Source organism: Mesocricetus auratus, unplaced genomic scaffold (assembly GCF_017639785.1).
Source record: "Mesocricetus auratus isolate SY011 unplaced genomic scaffold, BCM_Maur_2.0 Super-Scaffold_100010, whole genome shotgun sequence".
Lineage (NCBI taxonomy): Eukaryota > Metazoa > Chordata > Mammalia > Rodentia > Cricetidae > Mesocricetus > Mesocricetus auratus.
In genome coordinates this window covers 9,860,440-9,878,362 of record NW_024429194.1, presented here as the reverse complement: position 1 = coordinate 9,878,362, position 17,923 = coordinate 9,860,440, and the positions used below count along the sequence as shown (strand labels likewise).

General features: G+C 42.8%; 1 protein-coding gene across 3 annotated transcripts in view; it reads right to left on the bottom strand.

Annotated features, from left to right (window-relative positions):
* Positions 1-255: 255 nt before the first annotated feature.
* Positions 256-17,923, bottom strand: part of Efna5 (ephrin A5) — a 275,872-nt gene continuing 258,204 nt past the window's right edge. For 2 of the 3 annotated variants that reach the window (XM_005077175.4, XM_040752947.1), the window contains exons 3-5: positions 10,184-10,249; positions 9,677-9,757; positions 256-4,603 (exon numbers count right to left, since the gene is read on the bottom strand). In XM_005077175.4, coding sequence (XP_005077232.1) covers positions 4,482-4,603; positions 9,677-9,757; positions 10,184-10,249 — 269 coding nt within the window. In that variant the 3' untranslated portion in view covers positions 256-4,481. The remainder of the gene's footprint in view (positions 4,604-9,676; positions 9,758-10,183; positions 10,250-17,923) is intronic. The other variant, XM_005077176.4, reaches the window with a different exon arrangement.

The following is a 17,923-nucleotide window of genomic DNA, read 5'->3' as shown; positions in this document are numbered from 1 at the left end:
TATGTCATTTAGGATGCAAGGCTCATCATACTGCCTGTTTTAAGCCTCAGATACAGACAAGGCTGAAATTGCACCATTTTCTCATCAGAATAAACGTGCCCTTTTCAACCCTGCATCCTTTGACCTTCCCATACCTTCTCTTATGTCCGTCATATTATCTTTTCTGTCCATATTTTTTAGAAATCAATAGAGTACAATTAGTCCCTAAAATAAAGACGTCATTCAAGGAAGAAAGAAGGAGAAGGAGGGATTCAATTAAAATGATGAAAACCTTTAATTTTTATTTAGGTATACTTGTTCGGACACGTGTATATACAAATACAGATTGTAATGGATTTGCGTGTGTGTGTTTTAATTTTTTTTTTACATTTTCTTTTACGTTGATATAATGTCAGCATTTCAAAACAGCACTCAATGAGCAAGTGCCAGGGACAGCAAAGCAGGGAGTACAAGCACGGGGGGCCACATGGAGCTGGACTTCACACCCAGACGCACACACAATGAGTGGCTTCAATGGGGTGTCAAGGGGTAAGCATGGAAAACGGATTCTGACTCATGGGTTACCTCCAACGTGCCAGCATCTATTAAACTATACAAACAATGGGAGTAAGTCCATTGTAGGGAGATTTGTCTCACATCCGAGCAGCTCTGGGGCAAAGGCATGGGAAAAAAAAAACTCAGTAATGCCAAACCAGAGACAGACCTGCCCATTCACGGCTCTGGGGGAAAACAGAATGTGGAGGAAGGCGAGAGAAAATAAAGAGGGAGGAAGAGGGGGCAGGGCAAACGGGGTGTTGGTGGAGGCGGTTCTCAAAAGAAAAGCTGGTGACCACAACTCTGAGAGCAATGGATGGGAAGGAGGAGCTGAAAACTTTTCCTAATTCTGTGAAACTAATAAAAAAAATGGCTGCAGCCGTTGCTAAGGCACAGGAGAAAAACAGGGTCCCTGAAAAGCCCACAGGTACTGTGACTCTTCCTTTCACAGGGATACAGAGGGAACAGCCCCGCTGAGCCTTCCTCTAGGGACTGGTCTGCAACCATCCTGAGTCTGAGCCGCACTTGATAGTGACAAGACTTCCTGGGGGGTGGGGGGAGAATGACAAACAGAAAACCAAACCAAAGTACAGAACCAGAGTCCTCTAAGCCTCCTCAAACCTTGCGGTGGGGGACAGGACCACAGAGCTCCCACATCAGACCTTGGACACACTGAGGACAAGGGATGGATCAGAACAGTGCTGTTGTTTCTGGTCCCAAGACGATGGAGCTGTAAGACTGAGTGGAAAATGACCACACGAGTCCAGTATGGAGCAGTGTTCCAGTCACGTGTGACTTCTCAGCCATGGATACACTGGATTTTCAAAGCTTCAATGCCTGTTTTGTATCCTGAAAGTCTATTGTTCTCACTTACAAAAGACATAAGAATCAAATTAATACTTTATTATCAAACACTATATACAACAGAGGTTGCTAATAATACAGAATTAAGGAACGCAGTTTTTTTTTTTAACATTTTAACTTTTCTTTCCTCTGCCACCCAAGAAAGTACAGTACAAAACAATAGTCTAAAACTAACACGGACTGTTACCTGGTCTATTAAAGGATACACAGTATCCACTAAACAGACAGATCTTTATTCCCTGCGTCATGTTGCGAAGCCCTTGGCAACCAGGGGCAAAGGTCGCTGGGGTTTGACCAACTGGGGCTGAGGGGGGGCTCCAGGCTTCCCTTCATGCTTTTGAATTGTCTTTTAGAATTAAACCCACTACCAAGATGCACCAACATCCTAAGCCCACAGAGGATTGTAGCAACACCACGAAAGGCCACCAGCGCTTTTTGGACAAGATAAAAACTGCCTGACACCAATCGCCTTGAAAACTCCACACAAGTGCATTAGCTACAATTCCGTTACTTACAGGTAGAAAAGCGTATTGTCTACTGGTGTGGATAGTTCTGCTGTTTTTTTTTTTTTTAACTTAATCTGCGGTGACATGACAGTGAAGCAAAAGAGTCTAATTGCACAGTGAAAATGAAAGACAATGGCAGAGAGGGCCATGAGTAATTATTTCCTCATTTCTTAGAGAAAATGCTACAAGAAGCACAGAATTCACCATTTCTAAGGTGACATTAGAACTGCTAATGTCGTTAGGACTAACTGGAATTATTACAGGATCACTTGGTTTCCTTGACTGTAGCACATGCAGTATTGTTCTGGTTCTACCGATCCATCTTAGAAGGGATTTTTGTTTTGTTTTGTTTTGTTCCCTTACTGAAATCCCACTAACCCACAAACCTGTAACTATTAATAAAAAGAATATATCTGGATATTACTGAGAGTGTTGAGCATATAAATAAAGGTAAAGGAATTCAATGCTTTGAAGTTTTGTTTCAGTGAAATGGTGGGTGCCTTCTGTGATGAAACTCTGCCACTCCAGATCAGTCTCCAACGTTGGAGGAAGAGGACTGACAATATCTTTGAGGCCGGCAACCTCACTCACATGGTTCAAGCGAGAGTAGACTCCAGTCGTCTCCACTCCAAAGGGACCAGGTAAGCCCAGCTCACATTCCAAGGTGTGTACAACTCTCTAGGGTGCAGTACATTCACAGTTGCCTTCCACTCACATCTTTTTCTAATTTGAAACTACTCACAATTCTAAGCAATTTCTGATTCATGAAGTCCATCTACAATGTGAACTCGTCTGGTTTTTTTTTTACATATACATCTTAAAAACGAATATATAAAAAATGCTTTTTTTCTGGAATGCTTTCAATTTTCCACATTATGTGATCATTGCATTTACTGATTTGCTTTGCAAAGGCATGGTTTCTATTGATGCCGTGCAATAGCAAAACAAGGCTAGACCACCTTTCCATTGGGCTGACAATTTCCCCTGCCTAGGCTTTGGGATTTCAAATTCAAGACAAGCCACCAGGAGAAACCCCACAGCCTGTGTTTCCTGGTAATCAGCTGGGACCACACCCTTGACCATGCGGAAGGTTCCTTAAACAGGGTCATCCTGTGTTCATTCTCCTTCTGCCCCAACCCTACTATGAAACAAGATAACCCCCATGTTTCTAAATGTATCGAGGGATACCACTTTTTCTCACAAGTTTAAATAGGACAAGCATATATACTCACTCTCAGCATAAAGTATATCTAAATAATGTATTTTCTATTCTAGTGGATTTTTAAAAAAATATTTTGTCAAAGTCTTTGGGACTCCGTCTTGTTTATCTCCCACAGATAAACACATGTTCCCCCGATGCTTTAGGCTGTGTCAGAAAGGGAAAGAATATAAAATCAACGCTTGAATTTTTATTCCAAACTTTGGAATTTTTATTCCAAATTTCCCTTTTGCCCTCCCAAGTAGTGCTGACTGACTCTCCTGGTGACAGGGGTTTGTCTGAGTCCCCTGTGATCATGGGGGCAGAATGTGGGCATTGGGGTGGGAGTTGGGGAAAGGCCACAGCACACTGGAGCTCCAGCAAAGCCAAATCGCATCTCCTCTGGCCACAGACTTCCTTTCCTTGTACATATTGTCCCCAGAGGAGCAACCAAAGCTATTCCACTCTCTACTCATCAACCCTGGCTTGTCAGCCTCGGGGAAGGTCACTTTATTCATAAAAATGCCTCTTTGAACTCCTAAAAAGAAAAAGAAAAGTTGTAGCACCATGGTGATCTGTTTTCAAAGGAAAAAAAAAATCATCAGGTGTGCACTTCCCGATCACTAAAAAGTTAGAGGCACTCACACCCCTAGCAACAGATAGATTTCTCAATACATACTTCTTCTGCATTACCATCCCTGCATCCAACCCTCCTTCTGAGAGACAAAGCTTCTTCAACACAGCGTGAGTTTTGCCAGCAAGAACGCTTTAAGACAGTCATAGTTGTTAAAACAAAAACTAGTATGTGGGCCTTTGGGAACCCTGCTCGCTTCTACACTCCTAGAGGGTATGGTGGAACAGTATGTCTATTCTGAATTCCGCCCCTCTGGGCCTGGCATGCCAGCACAATGTGCCACACGATCACCTCACTGTCCTGAATGAGAAGGCATAAGTACTGTAGGAGAGGGGCACCCTCTGGGGCTGGCCACTGCCGGCAGCATCTGCCCCGACTCTTCCTTGTCGACACCCTGAGCTTACAGAGGCGAGTTCTAGAGAACGCCCAGGGGGTGAAGACCCACTAGTGTCGCTATGACAATTTGGCATTTTCATCTGGAGTCCACTGAATTTGGAAGGGGTGAGAGAGGTCAAGGACCAGGGCTGGGGATGGGGTGGGGCGAAGGAGGGCAGCGGCTAGCCTAGCCCTGCCCCCAACAACCCCAGGTTGCTGCTTAGAAATCAGACTGAAGGAAAGAAAACAAAAATTCTGACATCTGCCAAAAAACCAATAACAAGTCCCTTCTTGGGATGAGCAGTTTGGTGGATCTCTGGTGTTCCAAGACCCTGATGCTTTCCGTGACAGGCGACGCGAGGAGGCTGTGCTATAATGTCAAAAGCATCGCCAGGAGAAACAGTAGGATCGCCAAAAGGCGGCTGGGTATCCTTGGTGTTTGTGCCGCGTTCTCACCGCGGGATGGCTCGGCTGACTCGTGTACGGTATCATCTGTTCAAATAGAAAGCACACATTCCAATGAGATTTCACATCCTTAATAACTCTCTTGCAGCAGCCTGCTGTTAACAGATCTCGCCACCCTCTGCAAAGTAGGGTAATGAACCCTGTGCCACCATTGACTTTCATGTCTGCATAATCACTCATTATTTACAGCAAACAAAGGAGAGGCAGGGAAAATTGGGCTTCCTTCACAATATTTATACTCTCTCTTAACACTGAGGGGGAAACTGGGCACACAGTGTAATAGTTGCTGCATAAGCTACTTTGACTCGCTACCAGTCGGACACACTTTGCACAGAACTTGAGATAGGAAGAGTGCCTCTAGGTCTGCAGTGCTGTGGGAGAGGAAAGCGGCACATTGGAAGGAAAGGGGGAAGAGTTATGTGGGCATATTAGTGGTTAAGCAGGCAGAGCTGCTCGCTCACTTCCTTGTTTTAGGCATTTCACAGGATTAGCGGTGAATGTTCGGTGCCTACACGTATTTTCAAATGTGAAAAATCAAATGACAAAACAACAGTATTTTAAATAAACTATATATTAATACCCAGTAAACTTCAGAACTCCTGTACCCACTGGGCTGCCTACAATTAGGAATCAATTATGGTGCTATTTCCATTACAGGCCCTGCATCTCCAAGATTAAATTACTTGAACTTGACTATTCTTATTTGTATCAGGCCGAAGCTCGGCACATAAATTATCAGTGTGGATGCAAATTTTCCTCTAAATAAAATGGATTAAGTGAGTTAAGCCTCTTTTATTTAGCTATAAAGTGTTCTACGAGGCTGCCTCTGACTTTGGATAGATGTCTCCCTGATCTGCATGATTAACAGGCTTAACTTGGAAATGGGAACTTTGCAGTAATTAGTGCCCGAAGATAGACTGGAGGCTTGCCCGTGAGCCATGCTATTCTCTAATGTGGCCCGTCTCTTCCTCCCATCTGGCCTAGCTTATGCTTTTAGCCCAGATGACCTCTGCACATGTTTCTGGAGCTGACAGTTGGCCTCTGAGCAGATTTGATTTCGGCATCAGGAGGACTTCCCATGGGGACACAAGAATTGCTACTTGGGATTCGCTGACCGGTTAATCAGAGAGAACAGTAACAAGTGAGACTCTGGTAATTGTCCTCAATTATGAAGGCCCCAGAAGACAAACCCTAACATCCTTCACTGACCTACTTGCTGTCTCTTAAGATATTAACTGTCCATTATCTTAACCTCATGTATAGTCACCTACCACACATGTCATATGAAGGGAACTTTTTCTTACAGTCACACATTCTATTATTTGTCCTAAAGGAAACTCTGGCTGCCTCACACTTGTCGGAAGTTTCTGCTCATCTCATTCATGTCCCGTATGAACTAAGAAACATGTCTTCTCAGAATTAAGTCTTCTGCCCCAGGGGGCTCTTACTTCAGCAGGTCTTCATTTAGGAGCCCCTCCAGCCCTTTGTTTAATTTGCTCTCCTTTCCTGGACTTTAGCAAACCTGGATAGATTGCTTTTAGCTTAGGAGACTAGGAAAGGTTAGGAAGCAGGGATGGGAAGGCGAACCCTGCACGGTGTAGCCAAGTACGTGCGGGCCCTCATCTTTCCTTTGCTCTTGTCAGCCTTGCTAATGCATTAATTAAATCTGTAGTTAACAGGAGGCAGAAGTAAAGGCCCTTAATAGCCCTGAAATTAAAATCCAAATCACATTCTTAAGAGCACCAATATGGTGTCAGTCAAAACAATGGAGCACTTCAGGCTTAATTATAAAAGAACCATAAACCCTGAGGATTCCACGGCTCATTTTGAAACATCACTTATATTTATACACCTGAAATTACATCACCTACTGGGGTTCTTCTCCACAACTTTCCTCAGTAACACATTCCTCAACCTTTCACCTTGTGAAGCTTGGAAATGTGTTGTTAAATGAGACCCAAGCTGCATCTCTGTGCGCGGGGCAAGCATGCAGAGCATGTCTTCCGTGCTCCCCACCCCTTCCAGAGGCTCAGCAGAGGCTACGCACCAGTTCATGCTCACACAGCACGAGGCACCGGGGAAGAACCTTGCAGAATAGCTGACGTTAACAAGAGGGAAGACTTTGATTTTCTTCTAAGTGAAGCATAAGTTTGAATGTCCCTTTCAAACCTTGCATCACAGATAACCTCTGGCATTAGCCCTTCTGAGAGCTGGGTTGTTCATTATTTTAACCTCATGTGTGTGCGTATTCACCTACCATACATGTCTTGACAAGGGTACCTTTTCTCACTGGGGAAAGTCACGCTCCCCTGTGTTTCCCTCAAATGGGGAAACCCACATCATGTTTTTTAACCCATGGCAGCTAATGAAAAACTGGCTATCAGTTAGAAAATTTGGGGAAATTTCAAAATTTTAACTTGAAACTCTACCCGAATGGAAATTAACCCTACATATAAGAGATTATTAATACTTGTAATAGTGAGTGTGGCTTAGTGGAAGAAAAAGCTCCTCTGGATAGAGAAGCCAAATTGAATCTTGCCTTAGTTACAGGATTCCACCACACAGGGGTTTCGGTGGTTAACTGAGAACACTAATGCTATTTCAGAGCATGTAACGTGGCATATGTCTGCCCTGAGATTATCCTGCGTCCCTGAAGATAGGAAACTGGCAGGCAGAGTGTGCAAGCAAACAACAGGACAAATGCATTCCACAGACAGGTGAATTAGTACACATTGCTGGGAACATGCAGCGGTAACCTTGCTGGCTCACTGGATCGGATGGCTAGAGCCTGTGTGTTCCTCTAGGACTGGCAAAAGGAGAGCATTGGTGAAATCCCACAGTCACCATAGTGGGAAACAACTTCAAATGTGAGTGACTAAATTCTCTAGGAAATAAAGGGAAACAGTCAAGTCTGTTACCATATTCATATTGCCGGGTACCTTGGCTCAACCCCCTCTTACCATGTTAGTGAGGATGCTTGGCAGCAGTCTCTTCACACACACACACACACACACACACACACACACACACACACACACACACACGCCAAACTATACTCTGCTAAACTCTTCCAACTTCCATCAGTTATATGTTTATAGATTTGGGGCCACTGCAAATTCCAAGTTCTGTATGAGAAAGAACTTGTTTCTTAGAAGCCACTGATAAATGCATATGTCTTAACGTTTTCACTTTATCATTAGTCCAATTCAAAAGTGGTTTTCTTAGCAACAGAATAATCCTCAGTGTTCTTCATTACCAGAAAAAAAAAAACTAAACCACAAAATCCAGTATGTCTCTAGAGAGACAATTGGCTTTATCTAGAAAATAAGACCATGGGAAATGCATCTCAAAAATTATAGACCTAGCAAGTTTATAGCAGGCCTAAGCCATTGGTCATTCTACTCATGACTTACTAGCGAAGCAAGGAGAGTTACGTGTTTTCTCTGGACATCTATACCTCTAGTAGCGGGAAGAGCCTATCCCTATTATCCTAGCAATGGGAGCTAAGGATATGAAGTCTGACAAGTTGAGTGGCCTGCGCAGGGTTCCTTGACCATGGGAAGCAGAATGTATATTCTGTAGTTTTGCAAGAGCGCCTGTTTAACTTGTTGTCCCTACGGCAGTCATGTCCTCAAGCTTGAAGTGTGGTACCTTGAAAAGTCATAGTAATGCTTCTGGTTTCTCAGGACACAATTCAAATGTCTCCATGTCACCAGCACTCACTTCGTGGTCCTGTCTAAAGTGGGGGACTGATCCCTGGGGAGTCACTGAGGCCTCTGAAAGTTCCTGTACACTCTCTCATTTGTGCTCTGGCTGAGATGCCTGCCTTAAAAAAATGACTAGAGTGCTTGGGAAACCCCTAACTCTTCCTGGCAGCTACAGAGCTAAAGCTGTTGTAAGTCCATCTAGAGGCACAGAGCTTACTCAGGGTACCTTTCCCTAAGGCTTCTTCAGGGTTATCCCAATGAGAATAAAATGGACTGGAAAGCCCTCTATTTCCTAGAACTGTAAACTGGAAGAAAGAAAAGTCCTACTACAAAAAAAAAAAGATCAAACAGAAACCTTATCATTTACATAAGGGGGCTCAAAATCTCTTTGTGAGGACAAAATGATAATGATTTTTTTCTCTTTGGCTCTAGGATGGTCATGGGAGATAGAGACAGAAAACCATATAGATCTACATAGGTGGATGGACTAAAGGAAGACAGTGGCTTCTACATAGTGGCTAGAGGCCTGCTACACATCACAGTGGGTCTGGTTGCATTCATGCAGCCAAAATTTATAAGGAAACAAACGGCTCGTCCCTGTTCACACTATCTACAGTAGGCTACATTATAAGTGGTTAAATGAATATTCTTGCGGCTTTTACTCTATTCACACTGAAGGGGAGGTTTGAGCATGGACATCAGTAGTAGAAAAAATTATCTTGAAAACTTGTTTTGGCTTAGTCCTCGAGGACGGCTCCCAGCTCAAGGAGCAGCGGTGCATATCTGTGGTGGCAGCGGGTGTATGTGAGTCTGTGGTGGCAGCACAATTCTATGTCTCCAAGCCAACTGCTATCAATAACAGGGTGAATAATACTAAAGCGAGTTACAATGTTTGAGGCCACTTTCATCGATGCGCACACATTTCTAGAGAGAACTAAAGACGCTGAGTCAGTGTTTTGCACAGTGGCTTCACTGTTTTATCCACGAGCTTGGGTATGGTTAAAAAGAGAGAGTTTCGTAAACACGTGCAACAGAAATAGTTTCTGTCTTGTTTGAAAACTGGCCTTTACAGTCACAGTGATCCACTGACACGCCCTGAGGATGTGGTAAAAGGCAGTGAGATTTTAGTATTCTGGTAGGGTTTCTATATTAGAATACCGCGTCAAATGAGAGCCATGTCCAAGAAAGAAACATCGGTTCCTATCCAGCATGCACTACACAAAGATACTGGAGAGATGAGGTAGGAGATAAGTAACATTAGCAAGCTGCTAGCAATGGCCAAAAGCAGAAACGACTGGGCATGCACACATGCAGAGAGGAAGAAAGGAAAACAGTACAGAAGCATCCAGAGGTAGATGCGTTGGTTACGGAGAGGTTCTCTAAGCATACTAACCTGCTGGTTCTAATGAATTTTCTACTTTGTCGTTAACATCGAAAACACGATCATGAACACCTATAGTTTTCATACAGCTATCTATAACAAAAATAGAGATAACAGCCAAATATGTTAGTGAAGACACCCCCAAACTCCCATTTCCTTCTCTTTTTTTTTTCTTTCTCTCTATTGTTTCCTCTTATTAATGTAGTAGAGATTGTTTTACAATCAATGGCATGTCTCCACGTGCCAGTATCCTTCCCATTTGCTGTGCATGTACAACAGTCTAAGAAACAACAAGTTAGCAACTGCTGTGTACTTTTATAAACAAAAAAAAAGCATCATGGAGAAATGATGAGAAAAAATACGATGAAAACTAAAACATGGATGTGAATATACAAAACAGATACCACACAAGATTTAACAGTAAAAATAAAACAAAATAAAATATTACCGCTGTGAACCAGACCACAGATAAAGCATGCGCAGTGGAGGGACCCTCCGAAACTCATTCTGTAAACTTACTTGTTGGTCTCACGAAGACTTTGAGTTTTAGGCAGGACCTTCTTCCGTTGTCTGGGATCGCAGAAGCTGGGTAAGACAAGGAGACAGGGCAAGAGAGAAAGGAGAGAACAGCAACCCATTATTCTTTGTTTTTCCACATGCAAATAAATGGTCTACATATACTCTTTCAGGACATGCTCTAATCCTTGTCCTGACGTTAAGACAAATAATACTTTTCAGACTAAGCCAAAGGCTACGGAAAGGTGGCTTCCATCTTCTTTTTTCCAGTACAATAAAGGCAGAATCATGCAGGAATGCAGTAATCTATAGAAAAAACGTTTAGGACTTCTATTTCAAAGGCACTTCCCTTCAACTTGATCTGCTATCAATTTTCTCTAAATCAGGAGGATAATGCTTGAACTCTCCTGCTTCATGGAACAGCTCCTCCTTGACCGCAGGAGACAGGGCCCAACAGAGCCCCACAGTGAGAGTGCTGTCATAACCAGTGATGGACAGTTACAAGGCGGACTTCAGCATGACCTACTTCTGCTGGGGAAAGCAGAGCTTTGTCTGTCCTGAAAGCTTGTCTGTCAGTGCTCCGCAGGTAATTCAATTAGAGGTTTTACTCAGAATTTGGCTGCGCTTTCTATGTGACTAACCCAGCCCCGAGACTCCACCATGCTATTGTAAGCACAATATGCCATTGAGAAAGGACGGTGCTGCAATAGCCCATTTATCTTCTTTTAATTTTCCACAGAGAAGGATGGAATTAATAAAGTGGGTTTACTAAAACACGACAACATGTTTCAAGTTATAAGTCATCTGAGGAAGAGGCTTTCTTCCCCTCTTCAAGACAAGATCTTAAACTTTCCCTACTTTTTAAGATTATCTCCACTTGGTACTCACAGGGCAGTGTCAAAGGGATTCTGAAGGGTGGTCATATCCTCAACGACCACATGTATTAACTAATGCTCTATGGAAATGGCAAAAATGGCAGAAATGAGAGCCGCATACGTTCTTCCCCGCGGACTTGCTTCAAGTGGTTTCTTTGTTCAGAGAAGCAGCTGACAGCAATCAAAGAGCACATGACCTAGAATTAGTTTGGTAATACTGGATGTGACAAGGAGGCAGCCCCTCTCTCTTCTAACTTCATGTTATTCTTCATGGGGAGCCCAAAACAACTGCTCGTTTTGAGATGACAGGAGTCAAGCCCCAGAGTTGTTGTGCACAAACCTCCTCATCTATGGAGTCACAGGCCCACGCAAAGTCTGCAGAACTCTCCTTCAACTGCTAAAGGACCGCGGAAACTAAAGGACATCCACTGTCGCTACCCAACGCCTGCTGGAACTCTTCGTTTTAAGACAGAATACAGAGAAACACATTTTGGGCCCTCTGCATCTCTCCTGGTCTCCCTGACAAGCAGTTAAGGAGTGTTAACAGCTGGCTTTGCTGGAGGCTCTCATTAAATCAAAGTTGGGAAGACTCCCCCTACTGACATTAACGGTAACGAGTGTGTTATTTAGGGCGCAATACTCTACACTCTGTGGTTTGACCCAGGAAATGGTGTCCTTCCTGCGGACCTCAACTGCCAATGTACGTCCTACACATACAGCTCACACAAGTGATTCTAGTGCAAAGCCCACAGGGTCCTAGTCATGAGGTCGTGGGACAAGCACCACACGAGTGTCGCCCTCCTCTGAGCCGAGACGAACTCACTTCAAACTCCGTGAGCTTGACTCATGGGTCACAGGCAAATCAAAGCAATATCAAATGGGATTGTTTTCATGAAGAGTCTTGTTTCTTGTGTTTTTTTGCATTTCGGGGAGGTTTCTCTGATTTTTAATAAGGAAAGGTGAATTCCAGCATTGTAGTTATTGTAGATAGTATCAGACAAATTATACAACAGCAAATGGTGACAGGAAAGAAAAGCATTGTCTTCTCGGCTCACAGAGACTCTTTTGCTGTTGGCTACACAGCATCCTTCTGTGAATTAGATACCGAGTAGACTTCCATAATATGGAAAACAAAAGGCATATTTCTCCACGGTCTCCCCCATCAGTCACCTATCGCCAAGAAAGCTATCACAGTGACAGGACTGACTCCTTATGATCCTGTTTGGGCATTTTGCTCCAATCCTGTGAAACATTCGTGGACAAATAACATTCACGCATAATATAGCTTGTAAGTTCATGTGCAAACTACAGTGGCCCAACCCTATGATTTCTAGGCCCACCCAGCCCATGGAGTGTATTCCTAACTCTGTGGAGTGACCAACCTAAATGACCTTAGCTAGGCTCTAGTCATCTGACTTCCTTATTTTTCCACACTGAAACACAAAATCAAAAAAATAACTTAAAAATATATCCCACACATTGCCAAAACTCCCTTTACCTACTGAATTTCTTTTAAAAGTGAGATTGCGTTTTACTCCATGTTAAATTTGTGATTTCTGCAGTCTGTACTTGGCTTTCAGAGGGTGGACACATTTATCCCATTTTAAATATAGATGGTTAGCCATTAGTAGTCTTGGAAGATACCAGCTAATTTGTTAAAAGTGTTTTACTTGTCATAAGGAAACAGATGGCAGAGGGCAGAGCACTAAAACCACAAAATGACATATTAATTAAAATATGTAATAGTCCCACAGTCAATGCAGAAATCAAATCCTCCTGGGATTGCTAATAAGCAAAAGATGGAGCCATTGGTAGACATGGGAGATTGAAAACCTCAAATACGCCAGAACTCTGTGGGGGAAGGGAGGCATTGACATTGCCTTAAAATCCAGAATAAACATCATTCTGTAACAACTACCATTAACCTTACTTTAGTTAAAAGAAAGTCTACACATAGTTTTATAGACAAAAATTACAAATAATTACATGTATATTTATCATGTCTGGTGCTGTTTTCTATTTTTTAAAGTATAGTTGATCCTTTTTAAAAACAAGTATAGTGTCGCCTACCATTTCAAATAAATGCTGTTAAACCCCCCACTCCATGCCAATATATTTATAAGATGCTGTGGATGGTAAGAAGTATAAGACACATAGTTCCTGCCTTCATGCTGTGTGTTCTGCGGCTGTGGTAGACATATTAACTACAGTTTAGGGTACTGTAGTGGTCGTGTGTTAGCAGAGGTTCATATGAAAAGCCAGGCCAGCTATGTACGTACAGGAAGCACTCTCTTTGTCTGCAAGTGTACTAGCGTCTAGTCAGAGGCTTTAAGGCTTCTCCAGGAGCCAGTCACGAGGAAGAAGGGCCAAAGAATTAAAACGGTCATCCCTAAATTCCCAAGTCAGAGACGTGGCAACCTGTGCACCATTCACCTGAACAGGTGACTAAAACGTGGATTCTCAAAAAGGTACACTGATTTTCTAATAGAAAACGTGAAGTTCAAAATAGAAAAAAAGTGTTAAACAGTTTCCATCTAAGATGAATTCACATTTCTTCACCCAGTGTCTGTAGGGCCTGTTCCTGGGAAAGTACCGGTCAAAACATTGAGACACGTAACGGAATACAAGCTAAGATATCTGGACCTCCCACTTTAGAATACAACACTAATATAGCCACAAGGGTCCCGACTTCATTCATGGTCTCAGAGGCCCAAAGGTTAAGTATCCTGAAGTCTCACTCCCCTGGTCTCTTGGTGTTCAAGCAAGCTTGGCTCAGCATTTAGTCAATGTGGCACCTGTGAGAGACCACATTTCTGGCCCCCAAGTTAGTACTTATAAATGCTATAGTTAGCATTGCAAACATGTGACATCCATACCTCAGGCCACTAACAGTCTATCAATCTGGACATATAGCAAGAGTGCACACTGGCATCATGCTCGACTTCGGTAGCTTCTGCTGTGGTTCCCAATGTCCCCGCTAGACTTGTATTAATCCCCCAGTCTCTTTTCCATAATCCTACCCCCTGTGTGTGGGCTGAGTTTAGTTTCCTGCTCCTAATAAAGAGCACATCAAAGGCTAGGACTTGTCATCTCCGGGATTAGATACCACAAGTTGCAGACTTTCCTCTTTCAAAGTACGAGAAGCAATGCGCCATACTGTGAGATTCAGAGGGGAGAGATGCAGGCAACACGGAAGCTTCCCTTCAGGAGAAACGGATGACCCTTAGAAAACACACAGGAACTGAGTGTTGCTAACAATCAAGGGAGTGCCTGAGAAAGAGGACCCTTCTTAGCTGAGCCTAGAACTCACTGGGGCTTTGTGACCTGAAACGGGATTCCTGACCCTCAAATGATTGGGCTGTTTTAGACACAATTAGACAGGTTGGACCAACCTACCATTCAAGCACTTGCTGATGTATTTTACAAATAAACCCAAGCGATCCCAAGCGACCCTTTTGATGGAAGGCATGGCAGCATCCTCCACTCACGGACAGCCCCACCCTTTCATTCTGCTGCCGTGCCTGAAGCACGACAGACCTTACTACTCAAACAAACCTGGAAGAAAGGTAATCGTAAAGCAGCTGCTAAGGAAATGTCTGCAAATGTTGCTTCATTTTCCTTCCTGTGCCACAGTTCAACTCCAAATTACTGGGTGAACCTCAATGAGGTTCGAAGTAAAATGTAAACCAAGAGAAAGAATCTTTCTCACCGGATCTAGGAAACAGAATAGAAAGGTGAATCTTAAAAACACTTTAAAATAAAATAAAAACATCTTAAGTGAAAGAACTTAAAAAAATAACTTAAAGGTCCTCTGATTATCCAAAAATGTCTATTAGTGATCTTCAATACAAGTCGTCACATTAAATATAAACATTATGAAAGTTCAGGCTCCTCAAAATGTCCTTAGTATTAAAGCAAATGTTTTCTGAGACTCAAAAGTTTGCCAAGGGAAAGGCGGGATTCTTGGGCCTAGTTTCTTTCAAATTTTCAGGACCAGTGATGTGTAATCATTTACGATCTCTGGCTAACCTCATTCGGCCTCTAATCTTAATTCCAAAGGCCACAGTCTGCCTTTCTGAATCCATATCAATCTGGATACTTTGAGAAATCTTACTTCTAAAGACAAATATCCACTTTCTTCTCTTTAAAGGAGTGTGTGTGTGTGTGTGTGTGTGTGTGTGTGTGTGTATACAATAAAAATGTAGTTTTCCATTACATTTGCCACAGGCAGTAGTTCTCAATTTGAGTAAGTCAAAAAAAAAAAAAGATGTTATTAGCTGTTAGCAGCACACATTTTTTCCCCTGTAGGTTTGTCTTGCAGTTCAACATATAACACAAATACATGCAAATCAGATAGGTAAAGCCACAATTAAGCATTATTCCTTCAAGAATTAAAAAAACAAAACAAACAAACAAAAGAAAAAAACATCCTATTTAAGTCCAGAGTGGACTTAAATGTCTCCCAGAGTTTAATGACTCAATAAAGTCCATTTTGTATATGTGGAGAAAGGATGGAGGACAGGAGGGGTGGGAATGTAATCAAGATTAACCAGAGCCATATGGGCATCTCCGAAAATGGTTACCAGACACACACACACACAGACACACACACACACACACAGACAAACACACAGACACACACACAGACACACACACACACACAGACAAACACACAGACACACACACACACAGACACACACACACACAGACACACACACACAGACACACACACACAAATTAAAAACAAGTCAGGCCTCTTCTTAGGGAAGAACAACAAAGCAATAATTTGCAACTTAGCTACCTGACTTTTAAAAATAATGCATATTCAATTATATTAAAAACAAACAAACAAACAAAAACAACCAGTTAGGACGGAATACACATATCTTGCTTCTTATAGACTAGACTTAAGAGGAACATTTGTGTGACCTGAGCTTGAACCCAGGGCCTTATGTGGGTTAGGCCAGTGTTCTACCAATGAGCTATACCCCTACCCCAAAGGCCACCCTGTTTCCCTCACTGCCCTAGGTTTATGGAGCTCACACCTGTAGAGTAACCACAGGAGCCGTCTAATTTGCCTACACATTTCACCTCTTGAAGCCAGAGTCTCAGCCTTAAATAACTGACAAGTCAAGGTCAAGGCCCAGATGTAAAACACTGGAAAGAAGGTTACCGAGTCTACAGACCTTAGAGAAATTGAAAATGCCGTGCACATATTAGATTCTTTAACACAGCTCTGGGAATATTTCTTTTATACAAACTCGAAGGTGGAAAGGGATGTGCTTCCCACAATATAACAAGAAAGATTGAAAAAACACACTCTCTAAGTTAAAACTTGGTTTCAACACCATGGGACTGTAGGGGAAAAAATAATTAGAGTAAAGTTCAGGGCGATGAGGAGAAAATAAATTCCAGCTGGGCAGCCTCTGAAGAAAGTGAGAGTGGAAGGCTGTGCTCCCCTCAGCGTCCTTCCTTGACCTGGCTTCCTAACCCCTGGGGCTAACTTCTCACCATACACTAGCTTAGGCAGTATGCAATTCCAGCAGTTAGGTCTCAGCACATCAACTCTGTTCTTAGAAAACTTAAACGACAAAGACAAGGTTTGTTCTGATGATTTCGGGAAACAAAAAGGCAAAACGATGCTTCCGTATACATCTATAGGACTTGTAAGCAAACTTCTACAAGAGCTTCCGAAGTTCGGTGGCAACCTTTCTACTACAGAGGAGCTCAACTGTCCCCTAAGTCTTTGTCTTCACTGAACTATAAGTAAAAAAAAAAAAAAAAAATGACCTGGAGTTTGCAGTGTTATTTTTAAATGTCCTTAAAAGAAACATTTCTGTTTGGGGAAAATTTGTTTTACAACAGTTTAACTAACTCCCAGCCTGTGACTCTAGCCTCCCTCAGTGAATGGGGAAAATCTACTCCACTAACCACAGAAGGAAAAGATAGCATTTAGATAATTAACTTTTAAAGTCTAGACACACCGGAATCATTAGTTTTATTGTTAGTTCTTTGTTCATTTGTTTGTCTGAAGCCACTGCATGTCTCTGAGCAGTTAGAACCAGGCTGGTTTCCCATCAACAGCCTGTGTCCCAGCAAGTATCAGAAAGAACCCTGCCCGAGGCCTAGGTGTTCAAGTGGTTGGCCACACCTCACAGGTTGGATGTTCCTCTCCCTCTTACTAGTGGCAATTTTGATGAACCTGCTATACTGATGGGCATTATCTGACAAAAATAAGTGAGCAAAAGCATGGTCAGCAGAGCCGTTAGAAAAATATCCTTCAGCTAGAGGCACATAAAGAAGGTAATGACAACAACAGTTAAAAAAAAAAAGAAAAAAAACCCCAGAATCTTGTAAGGGAGATGATGTCTACTTTTCTTTCTCTGTAGGTCCCTTACATACCTATCATCCACCCACCACCCATCCATCCATCCATCCACCCACCACCCACCACCCATCCATCCATCCATCCATCCCTCCATCCACCCACCACCCATCCATCCATCCATCCACCACCCATCCATCCATCCACCCACCACCCACCACCCATCCATCCATCCATCCATCCCTCCATCCACCCACCACCCATCCATCCAGCCATCCATCCACCCACCACCCACCCATCCATCCATTCATCCACCCATCCATCCATCCATCCATCACTTATCTACCCATCTATCTCTAGTCTACCCGAGTGACTGCTAGCACAGGTCCCTCCTTTATTCATTTACTATACTAAGAGGAAGAATGCTATTCTCATGAAGCACTGATATAGTATGAAAAGAAATTAATAATTAAGTTAATACAAGTCAAAGAAGTTCTCAGAACAGTGTTACTCTTTCTTTGAGCCTCTTCTAACACCCCTCCT